Source organism: Cololabis saira, chromosome 16 (genome assembly GCF_033807715.1).
Source record: "Cololabis saira isolate AMF1-May2022 chromosome 16, fColSai1.1, whole genome shotgun sequence".
In the NCBI taxonomy this organism is placed as follows: domain Eukaryota; kingdom Metazoa; phylum Chordata; class Actinopteri; order Beloniformes; family Belonidae; genus Cololabis; species Cololabis saira.
Window position 1 is genome coordinate 41,034,846 of NC_084602.1, and position 27,568 is coordinate 41,062,413.

Here is a 27,568-nt window from a genome sequence, read left to right on the forward strand (position 1 = left end):
CCAAAATATTCTGTGTTTATCAATCCCCGTATGGAACGGCAATACATCCAAACATACACTACACAGACTGGACAGGATCATTAAAAGGGCTTCAAAAATCCCTAAACATTAACTCCCCACACTGGACTCCCTTTACAAACACAACACCATCATAACTAGAATAACTGAGGACCCTCAACCCTGCTAACTATCTGTTTAACCCCCTCACACCCTGCTAACTATCTGTTTAACCCCCTCACACCCTGCTAACTATCTGTTTAACCCCCTCACACCCTGCTAACTATCTGTTTAACCCCCTCACACCCTGCTAGCTATCTGTTTAACCCCCTCACACCCGGCTAGCTATCTGTTTAACCCCCTCACACCCTGCTAACTATCTGTTTAACCCCCTCACACCCTGCTAACTATCTGTTTAACCCCCTCACACCCTGCTAACTATCTGTTTAACCCCCTCACACCCTGCTAACTATCTGTTTAACCCCCTCACACCCTGCTAACTATCTGTTTAACCCCCTCACACCCTGCTAACTATCTGTTTAACCCCCTCACACCCTGCTAACTATTTGTTTAACCCCCTCACACCCTGCTAACTATCTGTTTAACCCCTTCACACCCTGCTAACTATTTGTTTAACCCCCTCACACCCTGCTAACTATCTGTTTAACCCACTCACACCCTGCTAACTATCTGTTTAACCCCCTCACACCCTGCTAACTATTTGTTTAAGCGCCTCCACTCCCAGAGAAGGATTATTTATGAGTAACTGGGTAAAAGGAATCAGAGATACAACGACTCTTTCTTTCCCTCGGCCGTACGACTACTAAATTCTTAACTCCTGGTCCTGTTTCAGTGGTGTTGTCTGATATGTGCTGTTGTGGCCTTGTCCAGTTTTGTCTGTATTGTTATGTCTCTATCTTTTTCCTCTGGAAAATGTTCTGTCTTTTGTACTGCTGTGGTGTTGCAGCTATCACCTGCACCGTGAAGCTAATTCCACCGGCCGAGCCGTGTAGCAATAAAAGGAAGTTGAAGTTGAAGTTCTGTCTCTAAGGGACCGTCCAGCCAACTCTGCAGAGGAGATATGACACCTTTGAAAGGGAAATAAAGTGCACCACTGGTGTCCTACTGAATACAAATGTTTCTTGTTTTTAAATATGTTTTAATGTGAATATAGCAGAGAGGATCAGAACTTTTCATGACAGAATATAAATGACTACACAGACTGGAATCAGTCTCAGATTTAGAAAAGTGTTGATGTCTGTAAAGAGCGTCTGATGTCGCAGTTTGTTTTTAACAGATACAAAGATGTTCTGGCACAGCAGACTGTAAGGTGCTTTTCAAACATGCTGCCTCGTCACGGCTCCTGGTCCAGCTCTGCCCGCCGTAGACATGAATCGGGGACGCAGCTCATCCCAGCATCATTTCTTCATGATGGAGGAGATGTCCAGGAACATGCTCTGAAACAAAAATGCAGACGTTACCACATGTCTTTCTCACAGGAAGGATCAGCGTCTGTAAGGACAGGACTTCATGTGATGTTTTTTAATTCAGAATTAACTATTCCGAATTAAATAATTCAGAATTAAACTATTTTCCTTCGAGTTTACATGGAAATAGTAATTCCGAATTAGGTTTACAGTACATGGAAAACACGTTTGACGGGCTTTCTCCAATTCCTCTCCAGGTCTGGGGGTTGGGAAGGTTCTGATTGGATAGGGGGGGGACCGGAAGTTACGTCTACCGCAAGAAAAACTAACTTAGTCGCTACAACTTTGAAAAGCTCACAATTTCTATGTTTCCTGTTTCCATCTGTTCTTTTAATGATTTCTATTTATTAAATAAATGGTCTCTGCTCTTGACCAGCGTTTACTGCTGCTGCATCTTGAGACTTTGTATTGAAAACGAGCCCAGCGCGGAATATAAGCGTCATGGAGACGGACGGGCGAGGGAACGAGCAGAAAGAAAGACCGAAATTAATTTTAAGGCGGAATTAGTGTATATGATCGCGGAATTATTCTATTCGGATTTAAAATCGGAACAAACCAGCAACTTACTTGGAATTAAGTTTAATTCGGAATGGCCATTTCATTCGGAATTAGGTGTTTACATGGTAATTTTTACTCATTTTAAATCAGATTTAATTTGAATTCTGAATTAAAGAGGAACCTCCCATGTAAACGCACTCATTGTTACCACGGACAGCAGGGACCTGGACTTGATTGGGGATCACCAAGTAGAGGAAAGGCACATCTTTAGATGTTGGAAAGCTGTGTGAAGGGGGAGTAGGGAGGGAGTAGTTCCTGGGTTCCTGAGTTGTCCAAAGAACTTAACCTCTACTCCTTTCATCCTCACTCTTCATCCTATGTTTTTCACTTCCAAACATGTATTCTGTAACATGTAAACTGCTTGCTCTTCTCTCTGTCACTCCTATCTTCACCGCTGTTCCTCCGACTACAGATCACAATTCTCATCTGAAATATCAATATCCAAGGAGTCCAAGGAGACTCCCGTCTCCTCTCATGTGTTGACTTATCCGTCACTGGATGGGTTAGACAGGAGAACAACATGGGGGTCCATGTGGAGACCTTTTAAACTGCTACTGCATACCCCACTGAGGCCATGCTGGACCTCATACATGTATTGATTCAATAGAGGGTCTGCATTGACGTCACTTTCCCACTGGACCACCCCCACCTTACTCGCACTGAGTGGCAAAAATGTCTGCAACTTGTGGAGAAGACGGAATAACAGCCGATTATGGGCTTAAATTAGCGTCAGTTGGACTTGACAGTGACCTGTACAGTTACCCCAAGAACCAGTGGTCCATGGACATTAATATTTGGTACAGTTACCAAGAACCAGTGGTCCATGGACATTAATATTTGGTACAGTTACCAAGAACCAGTGGTCCATGGACATTAATATTTGGTACAGTTACCCCAAGAACCAGTGGTCCATGGACATTAATATTTGGTACAGTTACCCCAAGAACCAGTGGTCCATGGACATTAATATTTGGTACAGTTACCCCAAGAACCAGTGGTCCATGGACATTAATATTTGGTACAGTTACCAAGAACCAGTGGTCCATGGACATTAATATTTGGTACAGTTACCAAGAACCAGTGGTCCATGGACATTAATATTTGGCCACGAATCCAGTTTGCTGATATTTATATGTACTTAATTTCTACGCCGGGTAATACACGAAGCAAAGCTTGAAGGCTTACAAAAGTCTTGACGCTTGGTCCGACTTCAAGGCAGGATTTGTTGGTGAAATTAAAGTGATGAGGACACCGAACTTTATGATTTGACCGTTTAACGTTAGCTACCCAAAAATCCAACATTACCTGATACAAAATGGGAACCGCAAATCCACGTTTCGGTGTCTGGAATCCAGTTGTTTCTGTGAATTGCAGCGATCAATTTCACTCTCTTACGCTTATTTTTTGATAACTCCGATATCTTGCTAAATCTATGAGTACAGTCGATCGCACAACAGCTCTTTCCCATTTTAGATGTTTTCCAGTTGCTCAAACTGAAAGTTTACGCTGACACTCAGTCTCTCTGACACTCAGTGGGCGAAACCCGCTCTGAAGTCGCATCTGTGACGTCATGCGCATTCCCTCTATTCAATTCAATTTTATTTATATAGCGTCTATTTTAATGGAAGTTGTCTCTAGGATCTTTCCAGAGACCCAGAACATGACCCTTGAGCAATTATCACATAAACATAAACACTGACAGGTAAAAACTCCCCTCGTGGGAGAAAAACCTTCAGCCAAACAGTGGCAAGAAAAACAATTGGACCACTAACTCTTGGATACCACCACCAGCACATTCACCACCACCACATTCACCAGCACCACCAGCACATTCACCAGCACCACCAGCACATTCACCACCACCACCAGCACATTCACCACCACCACATTCACCAGCACCACCAGCACATTCACCACCACCACATTCACCACCACCACCTCCACCAGCACATTCACCACCACCACCACCACCACCACTAGCACATTCACCACCACCACCAGCACATTCACCACCACCACCACCACATTCACCACCACCACGAGCACATTCACCACCACCACCACCACATTCACCACCACCACGAGCACATTCACCACCACCACCAGCACATTCACCACCACCACCACCACATTCACCACCACCACGAGCACATTCACCACCACCACCACCACATTCACCACCACCACCTCCACCAGCACATTCACCACCACCACCACCACCAGCACATTCACCACCACCACCACCACATTCACCACCACCAACCCCCACCAGCACATTCACCACCACCACCACCAGCACATTCACCACCACCACATTCACCACCACCAACCCCCACCAGCACATTCACCACCACCTCCACCAGCACATTCACCACCACCACCACCACCAGCACATTCACCACATTCACCACCACCAACCCCCACCAGCACATTCACCACCACCACCACCAGCACATTCACCACCACCACCACCACCACCACATTCACCACCACCAACCCCCACCAGCACATTCACCACCACCAGCACATTCACCACCACCACCACCACATTCACCACCACCACCCCCACCAGCACATTCACCACCACCGCCACCACCACCACCACATTCACCACCACCATCACATTCACCAACAGCACATTCACCACCACCAGCACATTCACCAGCACATTCACCACCACCACCACCACCACCAGCACATTCACCACCACCAGCACATTCACCCTGTAGCGGAGCAGGCGGGGGGGCAGGGGGGGCGGCCGCCCCGGGCCCACTGCTCCGGGGGGGCCCACTCCGAAGAGGGAAAAAAAAAAAGTGTTCTGAATAAAATAAGGAAAGTTGGACTGTATAACACTTGCGTTCATAAGGATAAAGTTGTTTAAAAAATAAAAATGAAACAAATAGTCCCTTCTCCCCGTGTGTGGCTGCCTGTCATGCACGGGTTCGCAGGCGCATCTGTTTAAGGCGGATTTATGGTTCCGCGTTACACCAACGCAGAGCCTACGGCGTAAGGTGTGCGTCGCCGCGTAACCTACGCCGTAGCAATGCGTCGAGCCAGTTGTCGCATCAGAGCCTTAAACTCATGCTGAGTTTCAGCAGCTGAAGTTGATTAAAAACTCTCTCCGGGCTGCATGGATGGGGCCAGACTATCAAACCTCACCTTGCTGTCAATCCAGAGGGACTTCGCCATTGATGAGAGCAAGTTTATTGTGACCAAAAAGACGAGTCATTAAGAAATCCAGTGCTGAGTTTGAGGTTGCCAGATCTGACAGGTTCCAGCCCAAATGCAACGTAAAACCCACCGAAATAATGAAAAACCAGCCCAAATCTTACATTCTCTCTTAAAACCATAAATTATTAAATGCGTAATACATTTCATCTTCACATTACTAAATAACCTAAAAAAAAATTCAGGCTCCAAACAAAAACTACAATAAAATGGAGCAGATTAAAGCAAATATATTATCAGTGAGTTTATTGTGTAAATTTCTACTTTTCTCTGCCATAATGGAAACTTTTTTTTGTTAATCATTTCTCCTAAATATTTAGTAAAACCCAGGAAAAGCAGCCCAAATATATATTTTTTTAGCCCAATTGGGCTGAAACCTGCCCAACCTGGCAACCTCACCTTGCTCTCAATCCAGACTGACTTCGCCGTTGATAAGAGAAAAGTGATTGAAAGGTGAAGAACCGGCTGATGAGATAAAAAAGTCGAAATTATGAGATGGAAAGTCGAAATGATGACTTTTTCTCATAATTATGACTTACCGTGGGGATATTTTTATTTTTAAGGCTAAGATTTCATCTTATTTTTTTGTTTTACTGGCGGAAATGAGCTTCCATAGACATCACTGATGTCATTTGATTTTTATCTCCAGTTTGATAGTTATATCTTAAAGTCTGCATTAGGCTTATAATTAGGTTTGACATAATGACTGGTAAATCCATGGTGCTGAAACCTCATTTGAATGGTTCTGACCGTGTTGCTGCTGCTGTTGGAATTGTGGTTGGTTGGGCCTGATCTGTGGCATTTTTAGCGATTATGTTCTAACGGGGATGTTTAGGCCACAAGGGCCCATCTAGAATGCTTCGCCCCCCCTAGGCTGGGACCCCTGCTCCGCCCCTGCATTCACCACCACCAGCACATTCACCACCACCACCAGCACATTCACCACCACCATCAGCACATTCACCACCACCAGCACATTCACCACCACCATCAGCACATTCACCACCACCAGCACATTCACCACCACCACCAGCACATTCACCACCACCATCAGCACATTCACCACCACCAGCACATTCACCACCAGCACATTCACCACCACCAGCACATTCACCACCACCACATTCACCACCACCAGCACATTCACCACCACCACATTCACCACCACCACCAGCACATTCACCACCACCAGAATATTCACCACCACCAGCACATTCACCACCAGCACATTCACCACCACCATCAGCACATTCACCACCACCAGCATATTCACCACCACCACCACCACCAGCACATTCATCACCACCACCAGCACATTCACCACCACCAGCACATTCACCACCACCACCAACACATTCACCACCACCAGCACATTCACCACCACCACCAGCACATTCACCACCACCACCACCAGCACATTCACCACCAGCACCAGCACATTCACCACCACCACCACCACATTCACCACCTCCATCAGCACATTCACCACCACCACCACCAGCACATTCACCACCACCACCACCACATTCACCAGCACATTCACCACCACCAGCACAATCACCACCACCACCATCAGCACATTCACCACCACCAGCACATTCACCACCACCACCACCACATTCACCACCACCACCAGCACATTCACCACCAGCAGCACATTCACCACCACCACCACATTCACCACCACCACCAGCACATTCACCACCACCACCAGCACATTCACCACCACCAGCACATTCACCACCACCACCACCATCAGCACATCCACCACTAGCACATTCACCACCACCACATTCACCACCACCACATTCACCACCACCAGCACATTCACCACCACCACCACCACCACATTCACCACCATCAGCACATTCACCACCACCACCACATTCACCACCACCACCACATTCACCACCACCACCACCATCAGCACATTCACCACCAGCACATTCACCACCACCACCAGCACATTCACCACCACCATCAGCACATTCACCACCACCACCACCAGCACATTCACCACCATCAGCACATTCACCACCACCACCAGCACATTCACCACCACCAGCACATTCACCACCACCATCAGCACATTCACCACCACCACCACATTCATCACCACCATCACATTCATCACCACCATCAGCACATTCACCACCACCACCAGCACATTCACCACCACCATCAGCACATTCACCACCACCAGCAGCACATTCACCACCACCACCAGCACATTCACCACCACCATCAGCACATTCACCACCAGCACCAGCACATTCACCACCACCAGCACATTCACCACCACCACCACCACCAGCACATTCACCACCACCACATTCACCACCACCACCACCACCACATTCACCACCACCATCAGCACATTCACCACCACCACCAGCACATTCACCACCACCACCAACACATTCACCACCACCACATTCACCACCACCACCACCAGCACATTCACCACCAGCACATTCACCACCATCAGCACATTCACCACCACCACCACCACATTCACCACCAGCACATTCACCACCACCACATTCACCACCACCACCACATTCACCACCAGCACATTCACCACCACCACATTCACCACCACCACCACATTCACCACCACCAGCACATTCACCACCACCAACACCACCACCAGCACATTCACCACCAGCACATTCACCACCACCACCAGCACATTCACCACCACCATCACATTCATCACCACCATCAGCACATTCACCACCACCACCAGCACATTCACCACCACCACCAGTACATTCACCACCACCATCAGCACATTCACCACCACCACCACATTCACCACCACCACCAGCACATTCACCACCACCACCAGCACCACATTCACCACCACCATCAGCACATTCACCACCACCACCACCACATTCACCACCACCACCACATTCACCACCACCACCACCACATTCACCACCACCACCACCACCAGCACATTCACCACCATCAGCATATTCACCACCAGCACATTCACCACCATCAGCACATTCACCACCACCACCACATTCACCACCAGCACATTCACCACCACCACATTCACCACCACCACATTCACCACCACCACATTCACCACCACCAGCACATTCACCACCACCACCAGCACATTCACCACCACCAGCACATTCAACACCACCACCAGCACATTCACCACCACCACCACATTCACCACCACCACCACATTCACCACCAGCACATTCACCACCAGCACATTCAACACCACCACCAGCACATTCACCACCACCAGCACATTCACCACCACCACCACATTCACCACCACCAGCACATTCACCACCAGCACATTCACCACCACCAGCACATTCACCACCAACACATGTAGGACATTTTCTGTGTCCATTGACCAGTTCTTCCCATCCACTGCCTCTGCCTCCTATGGGGTCCCTCAGGGGCCCATACTAGGCCCATTGCTCTTCTGCCTCTACATGCGTCCCCTTGGGGACGTCATGGGAAAATAGAATATCTCTATTAATTTATATGCAGATGACTCTCAACTGTACTTCCCACTAAAATCCTCCAACTCTGTACAGTCTCTCCTGGGCTGTTTGAAGATATCAAAGCCTGGATGTAAACTAACTGGATCAGCCGTTCCTCATCCGTGACCGTTTCCTACAGCGCTTTCAACCGGCTTTCAACGCGAGCGACAAGAAGAAAATAGAAGCAGGGCGTCCGACAAATGTTCAGCTCAAAATGGCATGCCGCGTCGCGCTGCGCAGCGGTGCGTCGCTCGCGGACAGTTACAGCCTGTCCTAACTGCACTGTCATAACAGTGTCCGACTGTCGCGTCGCACGGAACGCGTTATCGGCCTCCACGTTCTACCACATTCTTTTTATTGACAGCTGAGACTCGCCTTTTAAAAGGCTGATTTATGGTTCCGCGTTACCAACGCAGACCTTACGGCGTAGGGTACGCGGCGCACTCACCGAACGGTGCGCGTCGCCGCGTACCCTACGCCGTAGGCTACGCCGTCGATTTTACGCAGAACCATAAATCAGCCTTTATTCACCCGCCCGTGCTGATTTGGTGGTGATTACTTGTAATCTTCCTACGTTTGTACTTTCTAAACAGAAAACAAGCTTATTATTCGGTGGAATAAGTGGGGAAAAAACCGAACGGTGACGCAATCAAACAGCGAACAGCGTGGAGTGACTGGCGTGTGGTGTTAAATGCAGCAAACATGTCAGCATGTCAGATCATTACTGGGATGTGGGAAAAAGCAGAGGACACGAGAAATCCGGCAGGATCCGGCACAAATTAAGCCCTAGTAAGATTAAGATAAGATTCTTATTATATCTTATTATCTTATCAGAACCTTCCAGCTCCCTGGCATCTCCCTCCAGCAGCTGCCACTTTATTGAGGTTCTTGTATTGAAATGACTGTTTCCTACAGCGCTTTCAACTTTTTTTTTCAACTTTCAACCGGCTTTCAACGCGAGCGACAGGAAGAAAATAGAAGCAGGGCGTGCGACTAAAGTCCAGCTCGAAACGGCGCGCCACGTCGCGCCACGTCGCGCCGCGGCGCTCGCAACCAGTATAGACAGTGCAATAAAAAATAAAGCAATGGAATTGTTTTTGTCGCTGAAGCTCGCTCGCGGCGCATGCAGTTAGGACACGGTGTGAGCCTGATGCTTTTGCTCACGTCATCATCTGACTGGTACTTGCCATGGACATTCTCCGGCCTCCGGCAGGCGGCATCATGGGCATGTCTCCCTGCAGGGACCCCAACTCGTCCGACTCCTCCGAGGAGTGCATGGAGGGGCTGGTGGAGCCGCTCATGGAGGACAGGCTCTCGGACGGAGGCCGGGCCATGAAGCTGGTCTTCCTGGACTTGGGGAGCAGGAAGTCGCTGGCCGCCGACTCCCGTCTCGTCTTCTCGCCGTCGCGGTCCTGGAGAGCTCCGGGCCTGTAGGGGCACCCGGACCGCAGAGGTTCCCAGCGGTCGTGGGCGGGAGGGTCCTCCTGCTTGGTTTCCAGACGGCCCGGCGGTTCCTCCATGGCCGGGTCAGACATCCAGGCCGGGCGGTGCTCCACACGGACCTCCACCCCCTCGGAGGTTTGGGAACTCTGGAGCGTGCAGCTCTGTCCGGACCCGGGCGGCATCCTCAGCGGCGTGCAGGCGTAGCTGGTCGGACTGAGCTGAACCTGTGGTAGATTTGATTATATTTATGTTCAGAAATGGACAGCTATATATATATATACTATATGTGTATGTATGCATGTGTATATTTAGTTAGTTAATATTTATTTCGGTCAATCACAAACAAAAATCAACAAATAAGATAACACAGGTATTTCCCTGGTCAACAACGTGATTATTTTGACCGAAAAGGTCTGGGCTTGAAGCATAAAGCTTATCTTGCCCCTATATATACACTGCGAAAACTCAAAATCTTAAAAAGAATATTTGTCTTATTAGGGCCCGAGCGCTTACAGTGCTAGGGCCCTATTTTATCTGTAGGAGGTCTCATTGTTTTTATTTTTCCGACTAAACGAGGGTCTTTTTTCCCCCTAAACCTGCCCCAAAAGTCACCAAATTCTGCACCAATCCAGGCCTGGCAAAAAATTTGATATTTAATGTTTGCATTAATGGGCGTGGCCTAACGGCTCAACAGCGCCCCCTAGAAAACTTTGTGCCTCAAGCCCCACGATACGGTTTGACGTACATGCACGAAAATCGGTACACACCTGTATCATGTCGCAACTTAAAGAAAAGTCTCTTGGCGCCATGGCCCAAACCCAACAGGAAGTCTGCTATTTTGAATTAATCGTGTAATTTTGGTGCAATTTATGCCATTTCCTCTGCAGTTAATACGGCCCGAACCGTAACGTGCACCCAGGTGTGTTATACATCAAACTGTGGTACTGGTTTTGACTCCTTCACCTTAATTGGTGCAAATTAGCCCCGCCCCTTCTTCTGATTGGTCGATATCTGATAGTTCCTACTTTCTGCCATAACTTTTGAATGGTTTGGTATAGAGAGTCGTGGGTGGTGTCATCTGCTAAATGTCAAGGCCTGAATAATCTACATGAAGTCATACAAGCTTCCAATGCAGCCTGAATGTGCACAGTCTTGTTTTAAGTGTACTGAGATTTTTTTTACTAAAAATGAGACATGTTAACTAGAAATAAGACAAATATTCCTGGTAATAGAGCGGATGCGGCTTGTATGCAGGTGCGGCTTATAGTCCAGAAAATACGGTAAATCAAATCCAATCAAGTCAAATCAAATCAAATCAAATCAAATCAAATCAAATCAAATCAAATCAAATCAAACCAGGCTGTTGTTCCTCTGCGCCTCCTTCGACCCTCCGCCGTGATGGAGCGGCTTCACGTCCGTCAGCGGAATCACCCTGAACGTCTGCGTCAGCGGCCCGTTGTGCGGCGAGGCGTTGGTGACGCACAGCTGCGGGGACGACGTCTTCTTCTTGGACCGATAGATCAAACTGTCGTCCTCCGCCGCCGCGTACCTCTCCCCGTACAGAGTCTGCTTTATCTTACGCACGCCCAAGTGGGATATCTCCAGAACGTTCAGGAAAAGCGACACTCCGGCGATGACGATCATGAAGACCATGAAGATGGTCTTCTCCGTGGGCCTGGAGATGTAGCAGTCCACCATGTTGGGGCAGGGCAGCCTCTCGCAGCGGTACAGCGGCTTCAGGTGGATCCCGTAGAGGCCGTACTGGCCCAGGATGAAGCCCACCTCCACCACGGAGCGGGTCAGGATATGGATGATGTACGTTCTGAGCAGGGAGCCTCGGAGAGGAGCCTTCTTCACCCGCCGCTGCTCCTCCAGCTTCCTCAGCTCCTTCTCCACCCGCCGGTGCTCGCCCAGCGCCGGCTCCGTCTCGTCCAGCTCCTCCTTCAACAAACACACTTTTCAGTCAAAACAATACAGTTCAATTGCAAGATATAGTTAATCTGAACACCACTGTAATAATATACAAGGCTTATAACAATTTACTTCCGGGCTGCATGCAGGAATAGTCCAGCTGTTTAGTTATAAAATGTGTAGGAATCGTTCAGTTTGTGATACAAGCATGAAAGTTGGTACAAATAGCCAAAGGTTTCCCCAAAAGATATGGACGTGGAGCCATCGGGAATTTTAAACATGGCGCCCAGGGCAGCCATTTTTCAAAATGGACGCCAGAAACAAGTGTTTTCTAATGAGTGATTAGTTGAAATGAGTTGCCAGTTTGCCCTGGCTGAGCTTCAACATCCACTTTATTACTTATCCATTCATTGGATGGTTCAGTTCTTGCAGATATGAGGATCTTTTTTTGTTTATTAGTTCAAAGTTTGTTTTTATGTATAATAGATCTATTTTCATTAAATTACGGTGTGTATTTTATTTTGGCTAATATGGCTGTTATCATGAAAGAAACAGTTGTCATGTTCAGTTTTGAGGTAGAAGGAAGCTTCTGGCCAATTCCAATGTTTCAAATGTGATTTCTGCATCATAAATAATGACTGATTAGACACCAAGATCATCCGTATCAGTCACACAAATGATGGCTGCCATCTTTAAAAAATGGCGGCCATCTTGAATATTAAATTACAACTTTTCAATTATCCAATTATCCAAGAGACATCTACCAAGTACTATATGTGGTAAACATGTCTAAAATATCATATTATGTCCCTAAGTCATACAAAAAGAGTTGTTTCTGTCGTCCATTTTGAAAAATGGCTGCCATGGGCGTCATGTTGAAAATTCACGATGGCTCCATGTCCAATTATTTTTGGAATGCCTTTGGCTATGTGTGTACCAAATTTCATGCTTGTATCACAAACTGAACGATTGTTTTGGTTATCTCCTGCACTAGAACTGTTCAAGCCAAGAGAGGAAAACGACCTCAGGGGAACAATCTTTTGAGACAAAGCGTCACTGACCACATTACCGGTTCTGGCCTCCCTGCACGGGCTTCCTGTTCACTACAGAATTGATTTTAAGATTTTGCTGTTTGTTTTTAAATCACTGAATGGCTTGGCTCCCCAATACCTTACTGAACTTCTCCACATTCACACACCAGCCAGAGCTCTGAGGTCGTCAAGTCAGTTCCTCTCAGACGTCCCAAAATCCAGGCTCAAAACCAAAGGTGACCAAGCTTTTGTGGTGGCTAAGCTAAGCTAAGCTAAGCTAAGCTGTGGAATAGCTGCCACTAAACATTAGATCTGCTCAGACCCTAGTGGTTTTTAAGTCTTCTTTGAAAATGTATTTATTTTCTTTGGCTTTTGGTGTACGGTAAATAGTGGCTACATCTATGAGAAGTGATTGTGCACTTTATGTGTCTGTTCTTTGCCGTCTATTTTCTATTCTCTATTTTTTATTACTATTTTATTGACCATCCTAGTACGTTAGTGATTTTATTGTTTCTACACTTTGTACTGTATTTTCTTTTGGTATTGTTTCATTTTAAATGTACACTGTACAGCTCTTTGGTCGACCTCGGTCGTTTTTAAAGCAGCACAACGTAACTTTCAGCTTTTCTGAGTTTGGCGGCATCTTGTGGACAAAATCGGTAGTGTTTTACCAGAAAGAACACTACGTTTCCCATGAGCACCAGCGCTTACTGCCGGAAAACTCCTGTCCCGTCGCTGCATTTGTTTTGATGAGAGAACACGGGACGCTTTTCTGTTTCACCAAGTGAACAGACGGAACGCAAAAAAAAGATGTTAAACTGCTGGAAAGGAACTGGAATTTACCGGGATACCTTAAACAAGGAAGCCAGGGAGCGGTATATGGAGAAAATAATGATTATTAACGGTCTGGATCCATATCCCTACTGAAGACCCATGTGTTTCAATAAATTTGTATAATAGTACAACATACAGTACATGTTTTGTATCCCTCTTACTTCTCTTTTCTTTTTTTTTGACTGCTATATTATGGTGAAGATTTTTTTTTCACCACCTGTTGATTTTTTTTTCCTCGTGAGATAATTTTTTTCCTCTGCAGCTACAAATAAGAGTTAATATTTTTTCCTCAACAAACTAGTTTTATCTGAAGATTGGGGTTAATTGCACCGCAGAGAGCTGGCCAGCAACTGCGTTTAGCTGGAGAAGTGGGGAATAAAACCCGTGTTTTGATCCGACCCGTCTGTGTGAGTGTTTGTGGTTTAAGGCTGTTTATGGTTCTGCGTTAAATCGACGCAGATCCTACGGCGTAGGGTACGCGGCGACACGCACCGTACGTTGCGCGTCGCCACGTACCCTACGCCGTAGGTCTGCGTCGATTTAACGCAGAACCATAAATCATGCTTTACTGTGTGTTTGGTCGTTACAGCCGCGATCCAAAGCGAGCCGACGACTCTTTCACTCTTTTACTTTGTTATCTCAGATACTTGGCCTGCGTGGTTCTGCCTCCGAGCAGGAAACCGGTGAAAAGTTAAACCATTAGGATCTTTTCCCCACGTCTGTTGTGTGGAGCTGCTGCAGTATGGGGGTATTATTGTTCCAATATTATTTGTGTGTGCGTATCTCAATCTGTGTGTGCGTAAAAAGATTTGTGTGTCTGTATTCAGATTTGTGTGTGCGTAAAAAGATTCGTGTGTCTGTATTCAGATCTGTGTGTGCGTAAAAAGATTTGTGTGTCTGTATTCATATTTATGTGTGCGTAAAAAGATTCGTGTGTCTGTATTCAGATTTGTGTGTGCGTAAAAAGATTTGTGTGTCTGTATTAAGATCTGTGTGTGCGTAAAAAGATTCGTGTGTCTGTATTCAGATTTGTGTGTGCGTAAAAAGATTTGTGTGTCTGTATTAAGATCTGTGTGTGCGTAAAAAGATTCGTGTGTCTGTATTCAGATTTGTGTGTGCGCAAAAATCAGCCGGTAGCTCTCGATTGGCTGTCTTTGCACACGTGGATTTTGACACAGTTCTGCCGCGGCAAATCTGTAAAAAGATCTGTGTGTAAAACGATTTGTCCGTAACTTTTGATTTGCCCTGAGCTCGGACTCACAGGCTCACGCCAGGCTACAGTAGCAATGCAGCCTTCACACCACTAGTCGGCGCGTAGCACTCAGTCAGTACTTTACCTGCAGCAGTTCAATCGGGTTTCTGAACATATTATTAGACATCGTTTGGACTTTTATACTGCATGCAAACACCTGAACCCCATCTACTTCGGACCTATGTCGGACATTTAGTAATCGGGTTGCATATGGAGTAAGATAATTTCCAAAAAGATGTGTTCATGTTATAACTATTCGTATTCGTAATGATAAACATTTGTATGTAAATAAAAACGTTGTACTCAAAATTCTGCTGTCACGCACATGAGTCTGACAAATTATTAGGTTAAGAGTAAGAAATTAGGTAAGAAATTGACCTTTTACGTCTCATTTATTCATTCACACACGCACTAATATATTTGGGAAATTGATCCCACATAGGAGTAATTCATTTTATATCAGCTATAAAGAACAAGGTAGTGCTGAAAAAAAAAACAATAGTCTATCCCCCCTCACAAAAATAAGAATAGAGAAACATATTTTCTCATCAACAAAACAAATTTAAATTTTTTCAAATAACAAAATAACACATTTGAACCATTTTTCCGACAATAAAAGAACTGAAAAAATTGAAGAATTGTTCAAATATGTTATTTTGTTACTTGAAATTTTTTTAATATGTTTATGTAAAATATGCTTTGTTGATGAGAAAATATATTTTTCTTATTTTTGTGAGGGGGGATAGGCTATATATTGTTTTTCGGCACTACCTTGTTCTCTAATATGACATGAATTACTCCTACAGTATGTGGGATCAATAAAGTTCTTATTTTTGCCATCTGAGAAAATTAAATATATTATATTTGGTGCCTAACTGTTTCCCAAATATATTAGTGCGTGTGTGAATGAATAAATGAGACGTAAAAGGTCAATTTCTTACCTAATTTCTTACTCTTACCCTAATAATTTATCAGACTCATGTGCGTGACAGCAGCATTTTGAGTACAACTTTTTTATTTACATACAAATGTTTATCATTATGAATATGAATAGTTATAACATGAACACATCTTTTTGGAAGTTATCTTACTCCATATGCAACCCGATTACTAAGTGTCCGACATAGGTCTGAAGTAGATGGGGTTCAGGTGTTTGCATGCAGTATAAAAGTCCAAACGATGTCTAATAATATGTTCAAAACCCCGATGGAACTGCTGCAGGTGAACGTACTGACTGAGAGCTACGCGCCGACTAGTGGTGTGAAGGCTGCATTGCTACTGTAGCCTGGCGTGAGCCTGTGAGTCCGAGCTCAGGGCAAATCAAAAGTTACGGACAAATCGTTTTACACACAGATCTTTTTACAGATTTGCCGCGGCAGAACTGTGTCAAAATCCACGTGTGCAAAGACAGCCAATCGAGAGCTCCCGGCTGATTTTTGCGCACACATAAATATGAATACAGACACACAAATCTTTTTACGCACACACATATCTTAATACAGACACACAAATCTTTTTACACACACACAAATGTGAATACGGACACACAAATCTTTTTACACACAGACAAATGTGAATACGGACACACAAATCTTTTTTTACGCACACACAAATCTGAATACAGACACACAAATCTTTTTACACACAGACAAATCTGAATACAGACACACAAATCTTTTTACGCACACACAGATTGAGATACGCACACACAAATAATATTGGAACAATAATACCCCCATACTGCAGCAGCAACGCAGCAACGGGTTACCAGCTTCTGCGGAGCTGCGCTCCAAGCCCCGCCCATTTTCGTCTCGACTGCGAATCGGGAAGGAGGGGGAAGTGACGTATGCCGTAAAGCAGTCAAAGTCGTAACGATTTGTAGTTTTTTAGTGTGGCAGGGTTCCTACCATGCTCCTCAAAGTTACATAGTGCCAGTGAAGGAGATACAGACCCCTCAGACCATGACAGAGGTTCATTAAACCTGTTGGAAGTTGATGTTCCATCACAATGACTCTGGAAATATGATATTAAGGTGGAAAAGTTACGTAGTGTCGCTTTAAATTTGCTATATAAATAAAATTGACATTGACATTGACAACAGCAATAAGAACAAATACAAAGGGCCACTGGCGTCTTTGCATTAGGGGCCGGTGGGGCACGGCCCCACCAGAGGGCGCTGCTGCGCAGGGGAAGATTATGTGTCATTAAACATAAGTTCATAATAAATTTGTCTCCAATTAAATGTCCGCAGTTTTCATTTGATGCAACTTAATTTCATCTGCTGACGCTTTTTGTAGTGTAACTGTGTGTAAATAGTTGGCCCTGCCTGATCCAGCCCCTCTGTTTCCGCTTGGTGGGGCACCGCAGAGCTGGCACCTCTGCCTGTAAAGTTGTGGACTGGTGAACTGCTGCGCGCTGCGTGCGCGTGTACAGCGCACACATTAGCTTCGACAGTGGGGCCGCGAGCTCAGGGCCCCAGAGCGCCTCTCATTGGCTGCTCTGAACTGAAGCAGACATGTTGAATCGGCGTCGGCCGGCGCTCAAACAGCTCACTCTGTGATTGGCTGTTCCCAGAATTTCCCAGAATGCTTTTCGCCGTCATTTGCGGACTGAATTAAAAAAAACTATTTCTAGCGAGAAATGAATATTTTACTTTCATAATATTCACTCAGTGAATGTACATAATCATTCGCTTGTCTTTTTCAAACCGCGCCAGAATAAAGGCTGATTTATGGTTCTGCGTTACACCAACGAGCCTACGGCGTAGGTTACGCGGCGATGCGCGCCGTACGCCGGCTACGTACTTTGATTGATAGGTGACGTTTCATTCTTTCAAAATGAATGAAGTTGACTATTTGGTGTGTGTGCGATTTAGCACTTTATCAATTGAGCAGAAGTTGGAAATAAAACGTTTGGGACCACATCGACCAGATGATTTAACCATTTGTCCAGCCGGAAAAGACAAAACAAGGACATTTAATAAGGAATGGTTCAAAAGGAAACTCTGGTTAACCGGGAGCTCGTCAACGGTGAGTCTAACAGATTTTTATAGTGGAACTGACCATGTACTTATATTCTTTGAATTATAGTGGACTTTGTGTAATGCGCATCTGGCGATACATGTGTGGGTGTGGGTGTGGGGGGACACAACCTCACGTGGGCTCCCCGACGCTGATGGAGCTGTTTACCTGTCTGTGGTTCTGAAATGGCTGTTTGGCTGTGGTATACTCTGTGTGGTGGCTTTGTATATTAATTGCTGTGTATTGCATGTGCGCCGTACACGCCATGCTCGTGAACGGTCGTGCTTGTGCATTGTGTTCTTATTGTTGTCACGTTGCTGTTTCGATCTTGAGTATTTGATATGAGCTCTTGAACACTGCCCATTTGGTAGCGCTATTGATATGATAATATATGTCGTTAGATTGGCACTGTTTGTGTGATGATGGCATTATTCAGCTGCAATTTTGTGGTCAAAGGTGCTGTGGTCCCTTCTCTCACTTGATACTGATTGCATAAGATTTTCCAGCATGGCCCCACCAAAATTTACAGACCAAAATCGCCACTGCAAAGGGCAGATGTTTTATATCCGTTTTAGGAGTAAAACTGTGGAATTCATTAGACCTTAAAATAGCAAACTCAATAAAAGCATACAAGATATTATTCAAAGCAAAGGTAAAGGACTCATATATAGAAGCACAATAAGCAAACAAAGAAGAATGTTAACATGCATGAGATGAAATGACAACCTAAATTGGTTTTGTCGATTTCTTTAGCATCTTTTCACTTTCTGTTTTCAGAGCTATCATTATTATTATTATTACAGTTATTTAAGCTATTATTATTATTGTCATTATTATTATTATTAATATTATTATTATTATTATTATTATTATTATTATTATTATTATTATTATTATTATTATTATTAGGGCCCAAGCACTGACAGTGCGGAGGCCCTATTGTATCTGTAGGAATTTTTATTATTATTCTTTCTTCTGACGAAATGAGGGTCTTTTTTCCCCCTAAACGTGCCCCAAAAGTCACCAAATTTTGCACCAAGCCAGGCCTGGCGAAAAAATGTGTATTTAATGGTTTGCATTAATGGGCGTAGCAAGATGGCTCAACAGCGCCCCCTAGAAAACTTTTCTGTGCCATAACTTTTGAATGGTTTGACATAAAGACTCGTGGGTGGTGTCATCGGACATGGTTTTGAGTCCTTGACCATAATTGGTGTAAATTAGCCCAGCCACTTCATCTGATTGGTTCATATTTGATAGTTCCTACTTTCTGCCATAACTTTTCAATGGTTTGACATAGAGAGTCGTGGGTGGTTTCATTTCTGATATGCTTATGGGAGGCGGTGGCCACGAGGGCCCGTTCATCGCTGCTTGTAGCTTTAATTTTTCCTTGTTTTTTTCCCTTTTAAAAAAAAAAATGAGGGCCTTTTTTCCCCCTAAACGTGCCCCAAAAGTCACCAAATTTTGCACCAAGCCAGGCCTGATGAAAAATGTGATATTTAAAGGTTTGCATTAATGGGCGTGGCCAAAGGCTCAACAGCGCCCCCTAGAAAACTTTGTGCCTCAAGCCCCACAATACGGTTTGACGTACATGTACGAAAATCGGTACACACCTGTATCATGTCACAACTTAAAGAAAAGTCTCTTGGCGCCATGGCCGAAACCCAACAGGACGTCAGACATTTTCAATTAATCGTGTAAAGTATACATCAAAATGTGCGTCTCCATCCTGCGACGACGCACATTACTTCTTAGTCAAAAGCGTTACCGTGGTGACGCTAGATGCCAAAAAGCGCGCCCACCCTTCATCTGATTGGTCCATATTTGATAGTTCCTACTTTCTTGGTTTGATATAGAGAGTCGTGGGTGGTGTCATCCGCTACATGTCCAGGCCTGAAGAATCTACATGTTTTTTATTATTATTATTATTATTATTATTATTATTATTATTATTATTATTATTATTATTATTATTATTATTATTATTACTACTATTATTATTAATATTACTATTATTATTATTATTATTATTATTATTATTATTACTATTATTATTATTATTATTATTATTATTATTAGTATTATTATTATTATTATTATTATTATTTTTATTATTATTACTATTATTATTCATATTAATATTATTATTATTATTATTATTATTATTATTATTATTATTATTATTATTATTATTATTATTATTATTATTATTATTATTATTATGTGTAGCGTCATGATACTTCATTTGTTCTTTTTGTATATTCTATTCTGTTATAAGCTTTCTGCTTCAAGCTCAGACCTTTTCGGTCAAAATAATCACAATGTTGACCAGGGAAAAACCTGTGGATGTTTATCTTGTTTGTTGATTTTTATGCTTGTGATTGACCGAACTAACTATGAACTAAGTAACTCTGAACTAACTAACTAACTGACCTTGAGCTGGTTGCGGCGCCGGTGCCGCTCCTTCTCCAGCACCCGGATGCAGTAGAGGGCGTGGCCCATGTAGACCAGCGAGGGCGACGACACGAAGATGACCTGCAGCACCCAGAAGCGGATGAGCGAGATGGGGAAGGCGCGGTCGTAGCAGACGGCCTTGCAGCCCGGCTGGTCGGTGTTGCACACGAACTCGGACTGCTCGTCGTCCCAGACGTCCTCGGCGGCGGCTCCCAGGATCAGCATTCGGAAGATGAAGAGGATGGTGAGCCAGATCTTCCCCACGATGGTCGAGTGGACGTGGACCTCCTCTAGGATGCTGCCCAGCAGGTTCCAGTCACCCATGGTTCTCACCCGCCTCGGAGTCACATGCTCAGACTGGGGAGACGCAAACACAGACCGGTACACTCATGAAAACACAGGAGAAGAAAACCTGTTAACTGGGTTTAATGTTTGTGACCCACTCTGGAGACTAAAACCTGATTCTGAATTCCGATTTTCTGTGCCATAACTTTTGAATGGTTTGGCATAAAGACTCGTGGGTGGTGTCATCAGACATGCTTTTGAGTCCTTGACCATTATTGGTGCAAATTAGCCCCGCCCCTTCTTCTGATTGGTCGATATTTCATAGTTCCTATTTTCTGCCATAACCTTTGAATGGTTTGACATAGAAAGTCGTGGGTGGTGTCATTTCTGATATGGTTATGGGGGACGGTGGCCATGAGTGCGAGGGCCCGTTCATTGCTGCTTGCAGCTTTAATTATTCTTGGCATTATCATGATATATTGTTTTATAGTGTATTACTATATTATGTTATGAGATCTCATGGGATGTACTGAAGGACTGTGCAGTGGCACTCACTGATGTTTTCACAGACATCTTTAACATCTCACTAAGCCAAGCTGCTGTTCCCACATGCTTCAAAGTAACCACCATCATTCCAATACCCAAGAAGGCCTCCCCGTCCTGCTTCAGCAACTACCGCCCCGTAGCACTGACGTCCATCACCATGAAGTGCTTTGAACGGCTAGTCATGCAGCACATTAAATCTATGCTCCCTCCCACCCTGGACCCCTTCCAGTTTGCATATCAGGCCAACAGGTCCACCAATGACGCAATCTCCACTGCACTCCACTCAGCTGTCACATATCTTGAAACCACAGACTCATACGTAAGGATTCTGTTCATTTACTTTAGTTCAGCATTTAACACCATCATCCCCCAGCAGCTTATACAAAAGCTGGACCGGCTGGGAGTGAACACCTCTCTGTGTAACTGGCTGTTGGACTTTGTGACCGGGAGACCACAGGCAGTCCGGGTTGGCGGCAACACATCCAACACCATCACTTTGAACACAGGGGCCCCCCAGGGATGTGTACTCAGCCCCCTGCTCTTCACTCTCCTAAGTCACAACTGCACACCAATGCACAGCACCAACATCTTTGTCAAATTCGCTGATGACACGACTGTGCTTGGTCTCATCCGCAAAAACGATGAGTCAAACTACAGGGACGAGGTGCGCCAGCTGACCACATGGTGCAGCAACAACAACCTCACTCTCAACATGGAGAAGACGAAGGAGATCATCATTGACTTCAGGAGAGCACACACCAGGGCCCTCCTCTGGCCATCAACGGGACAGCTGTGGAGAGAGCGACCAACACCAGATTCCTGGGCGTGTACATCACTGAAGACTCTCCTGGAACACCACATCACTGGAGACTCTCCTGGAACACCACATCACTGGAGACTCTCCTGGAACACCAACACCACATCACTGAAGACTCTCCTGGAACACCACATCACTGGAGACTCTCCTGGAACACCAACACCACATCACTGAAGACTCTCCTGGAACACCAACACCACATCACTGAAGGCTCTCCTGGAACACCAACACCACATCACTGAAGACTCTCCTGGAACACCAACACCACATCACTGAAGGCTCTCCTGGAACACCAACACCACATCACAGGAGACTCTCCTGGAACACCAACACCACATCACAGGAGACTCTCCTGGAACACCAACACCACATCACTGGAGACTCTCCTGGAACACCAACACCACATCACTGAAGACTCTCCTGGAACACCAACACCACATCACTGAAGACTCTCCTGGAACACCAACACCACATCACTGGAGACTCTCCTGGAACACCAACACCACATCACTGGAGACTCTCCTGGAACACCAACACCACATCACTGAAGACTCTCCTGGAACACCAACACCACATCACTGAAGACTCTCCTGGAACACCAACACCACATCACTGAAGACTCTCCTGGAACACCAACACCACATCACTGAAGACTCTCCGGGAACACCAACACCACATCACTGGAGACTCTCCTGCAACACCACATCACTGAAGACTCTCCTGGAACACCAACACCACATCACTGGAGACTCTCCTGGAACACCAACACCACATCACTGAAGACTCTCCTGGAACACCACATCACTGGAGACCCTCCTGGAACACCAACACCACATCACTGAAGACTCTCCTGGAACACCACATCACTGAAGACTCTCCTGGAACACCAACACCTCATCACTGGAGACTCTCCTGGAACACCAACACCACATCACTGAAGACTCTCCTGGAACACCAACACCACATCACTGGAGACTCTCCTGGAACACCACATCACTGAAGACTCTCCTGGAACACCAACACCACATCACTGGAGACTCTCCTGGAACACCAACACCACATCACTGGAGACTCTCCTGGAACACCACATCACTGAAGACTCTCCTGGAACACCAACACCACATCACTGGAGACTCTCCTGGAACACCGACACCACATCACTGGAGACTCTCCTGGAACACCAACACCTCATCACTGGAGACTCTCCTGGAACACCAACACCTCATCACTGGAGACTCTCCTGGAACACCAACACCTCATCACTGGAGACTCTCCTGGTACACCAACACCACATCACTGGAGACTCTCCTGGAACACCACATCACCGGAGACTCTCCTGGAACACCACATCACTGGAGACTCTCCTGGAACACCACATCACTGAAGACTCTCCTGGAACACCACATCACTGGAGACTCTCCTGGAACACCAACACTACATCACTGAAGACTCTCCTGGAACACCACATCACTGAAGACTCTCCTGGAACACCAACACCTCATCACTGGAGACTCTCCTGGTACACCAACACCACATCACTGAAGACTCTCCTGGAACACCACATCACTGGAGACTCTCCTGGAACACCAACACTACATCACTGAAGACTCTCCTGGAACACCACATCACTGAAGACTCTCCTGGAACACCAACACCACATCACTGAAGACTCTCCTGGAACACCAACACCACATCACTGGAGACTCTCCTGGAACACCAACACCACATGAAGACTCTCCTGGAACACCAACACCACATGAAGACTCTCCTGGAACACCAACACCACATCACTGGAGACTCTCCTGGAACACCAACACCACATCACTGGAGATTCTCCTGGAACACCAACACCACATCACTGGAGACTCTCCTGGAACACCACATCACTGGAGACTCTCCTGGAACACCAACACCACATCACTGAAGACTCTCCTGGAACACCACATCACTGGAGACTCTCCTGGAACACCAACACCACATCACTGAAGACTCTCCTGGAACACCAAATCACTGGAGACTCTCCTGGAACACCACATCACTGGTGACTCTCCTGGAACACCAACACCACATCACTGAAAACTCTCCTGGAACACCAACACCACATCACTGGAGACTCTCCTGGAACACCAACACCACATCACTGAAGACTCTCCTGGAACACCAACACCACATCACTGGAGACTCTCCTGGAACACCAACACCACATCACTGAAGACTCTCCTGGAACACCAACACCACATCACTGGAGACTCTCCTGGAACACCAACACCACATCACTGAAGACTCTCCTGGAACACCACATCACTGAAGACTCTCATGGAACACCAACACCACATCATGGGAGACTCTCCTGGAACACCACATCACTGAAGACTCTCCTGGAACACCAACAACACATCACTACACAAAAAAGCCCAACAATGCTTCTACCTCCTCCGCAAACTGAGGAGCGTCAAAACCCTGGCCCCCATCATGCTCCCTTTTTATCGCGGCACAATTGAGAGCATCCTGACCAGCTGCCTCACTGTGTGGTTTGGCAGCTGCACTGAACTCTGCCGTAAGACCTTGCAGTGCACAGTGAGAGCAGCTGAAACAATCATCGGTGCCCCCCTTCCATCCCTCCAAGATATCTACAACACACGCCTGAACCATAAATATCTACAATACACGCCTGAACCACAAATATCTACAATACACGCCTGAACCACAAATATCTACAATACACGCCTGAACCCCAAAGCCCTCAAACTCATGGGGACTCGTGGGGACATCACCCACCCCACCCACAGCTGCTTTACTATCCCGCCATCAGGAAGGAGACTAAGGAGCCTTCGGCCTAGGGCCAGCAGGCTGAGGGACCAGCAGGCTGAGGGACCAGCAGGGACCAGCAGGCTGAGGGACCAGCAGGACCAGCAGGGACCAGCAGGGACCAGCAGGCTGAGGGACCAGCAGGCTGAGGGACACACACACCTAGATACATATCATTGTAACTCGATGTCGTCTTTTTTTGTTGTTTGTACTGTTTGTTAATAAAATTAAATAAATAAAAAAAGGAAGACTGTGGTCATGGGAGGTCTGTCGTCGTTGCCACATGTTTGTCACTGAAGGAGCTGTTCCCTCGTTGATTGTAAAGTCTGCATGTGACTAGGGTTAAAGAAAAAAAGGGCTATTCTGCTGGAAGAGGAACACGGGAAGTCACTAACGAGTTTAGACGCTAATTATTAAGAATAAAAGGCCAAAACACCCTGAAAAAGGTATTTTAAATACTGAAACACCATTAAATGTTAAAAAAAAAACACAATAAAAGCTGAAGAACTAGAGTTGCATCTAAAATGCGGGACCTCAGAATATCTCTTATTTCAAATTTAAACAATTACTATTCGCCCTGAAATAAGCTGAATTCCTGAGCATTCCTGGATCCAGACCTGCTACATGCCACATATTTACTGCCTGTTTGGTCAAAACATGTTTGGTCTTCTATTTCACATCCATAACAACTGCACTGGGGAACTTTGATGTACCTCATCAGGTTACATTTTGTTTAACCATTAAACACATTTAAACACTAACTCGTGTATAAAAAGGGGGTGTGGTCTTTCTATTGACTGCTAACAGAAGCAGTGCAGCCAAACTCAGCTACTAATGTCTGGCTAAAGCAGCTATGGAAGACCCTGTTCATCTTCTAGCCAAACCCTCCCCCCAACACAGAGATGGTTTTAAGTAGGAGACAGAAAAAGGATAACTTGTTTCTTGTTCCGTTGTTGCCTTTGGCTTCATATTAGGCAGCGCCTCCCCACAATGCACTGCTGGGTGAGGGCGAGGGTTCTGGTGCCAGTATCTATAGAGGGTATGGACTGACGTCACTTCCCCACTGTTCAACCCCCCCTTACTCGCACTGAGTGGCAAAACATCAGCAAAAATGGCTGCAACTAGTGGAGAAGACGGGATAACAGCCGATTATGGGCTTAAATTAAAGGCAGTTGGACTTGACAGTGACCCGTACAGTTACCCCAAGAACCAGTGGTCCATGGACATTAATATTTGGTACAGTTACCAAGAACCAGTGGTCCATGGACATTAATATTTGGTACAGTTACCCCAAGAACCAGTGGTCCATGGACATTAATATTTGGTACAGTTACCCCAAGAACCAGTGGTCCATGGACATTAATATTTGGTACAGTTACCCCAAGAACCAGTGGTCCATGGACATTAATATTTGGTACAGTTATCAAGAACCAGTGGTCCATGGACATTAATATTTGGTACAGTTACCAAGAACCAGTGGTCCATGGACATTAATATTTGGTACAGTTACCAAGAACCAGTGGTCCATGGACATTAATATTTGGTACAGTTACCAAGAACCAGTGGTCCATGGACATTAATATTTGGTACAGTTACCAAGAACCAGTGGTCCATGGACATTAATATTTGGTACAGTTACCAAGAACCAGTAGTCCATGGACATTAATATTTGGTACAGTTACCAAGAACCAAGTCTTTCTGACACTCAGTCAATTCAATTCAAATTGGCTTTATTGGCATGAATGGTAACCATTATTGCCGAAAGCATACATATACATACAATAAATCACGACACAATCAACACACGAAACACCAATACAACTACAACAAATACCCAACACCAAATATCTAACACAAGTCTTTCTGCCACTCAGTCTTTCTGCCACTCAGTGGTTGTAACCCGCTGTGAAGTCGAATCTGTGACGTCATGTGCATTCCCTCTATAGGCTCCACCCCCAAACAAGCTGGTAAACAACCAGTATAATATAGAAACCTGTAAGAGCCATTAAATGGCAGTAAATGTCCCACATCTATCACACTGTAATGAGGGTTCTGGGTTCAAGGAGCAGAACTGAGTCATGGACTGGACAACTCTCTAACTATTGGAATCCTGGGATGGATCATCATCCGGACCACCATCAGAACCAGGACCACCGTCAGAACCAGGACCACCATCAGAACCAGAACGACCACCAACCCCTACGGAGTTGATTCATGACCCACCAGACAGAGAAGCTTGAACAGCACTCACAGATCAGAAGGTTTCCCCCCCCCGGTTCTTCCGCAGCCCTCCATCGGGTTCAGGTTTTCCTGGAAATGTCCGGATCCGCGTCGTGGTTCTAACACATCCAGGCTGCCGTGCATATTCCTCTGCTGTGA

At 45.7% G+C, this 27,568-nt stretch overlaps 1 protein-coding gene across 1 annotated transcript; it reads right to left on the reverse strand.

Moving 5' to 3' along the window:
• Window positions 1-1,166: 1,166 nt before the first annotated feature.
• Window positions 1,167-27,568, reverse strand: LOC133462734 (gap junction alpha-10 protein-like). Its single transcript, XM_061744138.1, has 5 exons — window positions 27,441-27,568; window positions 20,713-21,090; window positions 11,591-12,175; window positions 9,979-10,458; window positions 1,167-1,454 (listed from the first exon to the last, which is right to left on the reverse strand). Exons 2-5 carry the CDS (start codon window positions 21,055-21,057, stop codon window positions 1,416-1,418), a joined length of 1,449 nt encoding a protein of 482 aa, XP_061600122.1. The 5' UTR covers window positions 21,058-21,090; window positions 27,441-27,568; the 3' UTR covers window positions 1,167-1,415.

What these genes read in the sequence shown, in the direction of transcription:
- LOC133462734 (XM_061744138.1), bottom strand. Translation starts at nt 21,057, where the DNA reads ATGGGTGACTGGAACCTGCTGGGCAGCATCCTAGAGGAGGTCCACGTC. An exon ending in CGCAGAGGAACAACAGCCTG is followed by an intron (nt 10,459 to 11,590) that starts GTTTGATTTGAT and finishes AATCTACCACAG; the next exon opens with GTTCAGCTCAGTCCGACCAG. An exon ending in GAGGCCGGAGAATGTCCATG is followed by an intron (nt 1,455 to 9,978) that starts GCAAGTACCAGT and finishes TTTTTGTTTCAG; the next exon opens with AGCATGTTCCTGGACATCTC.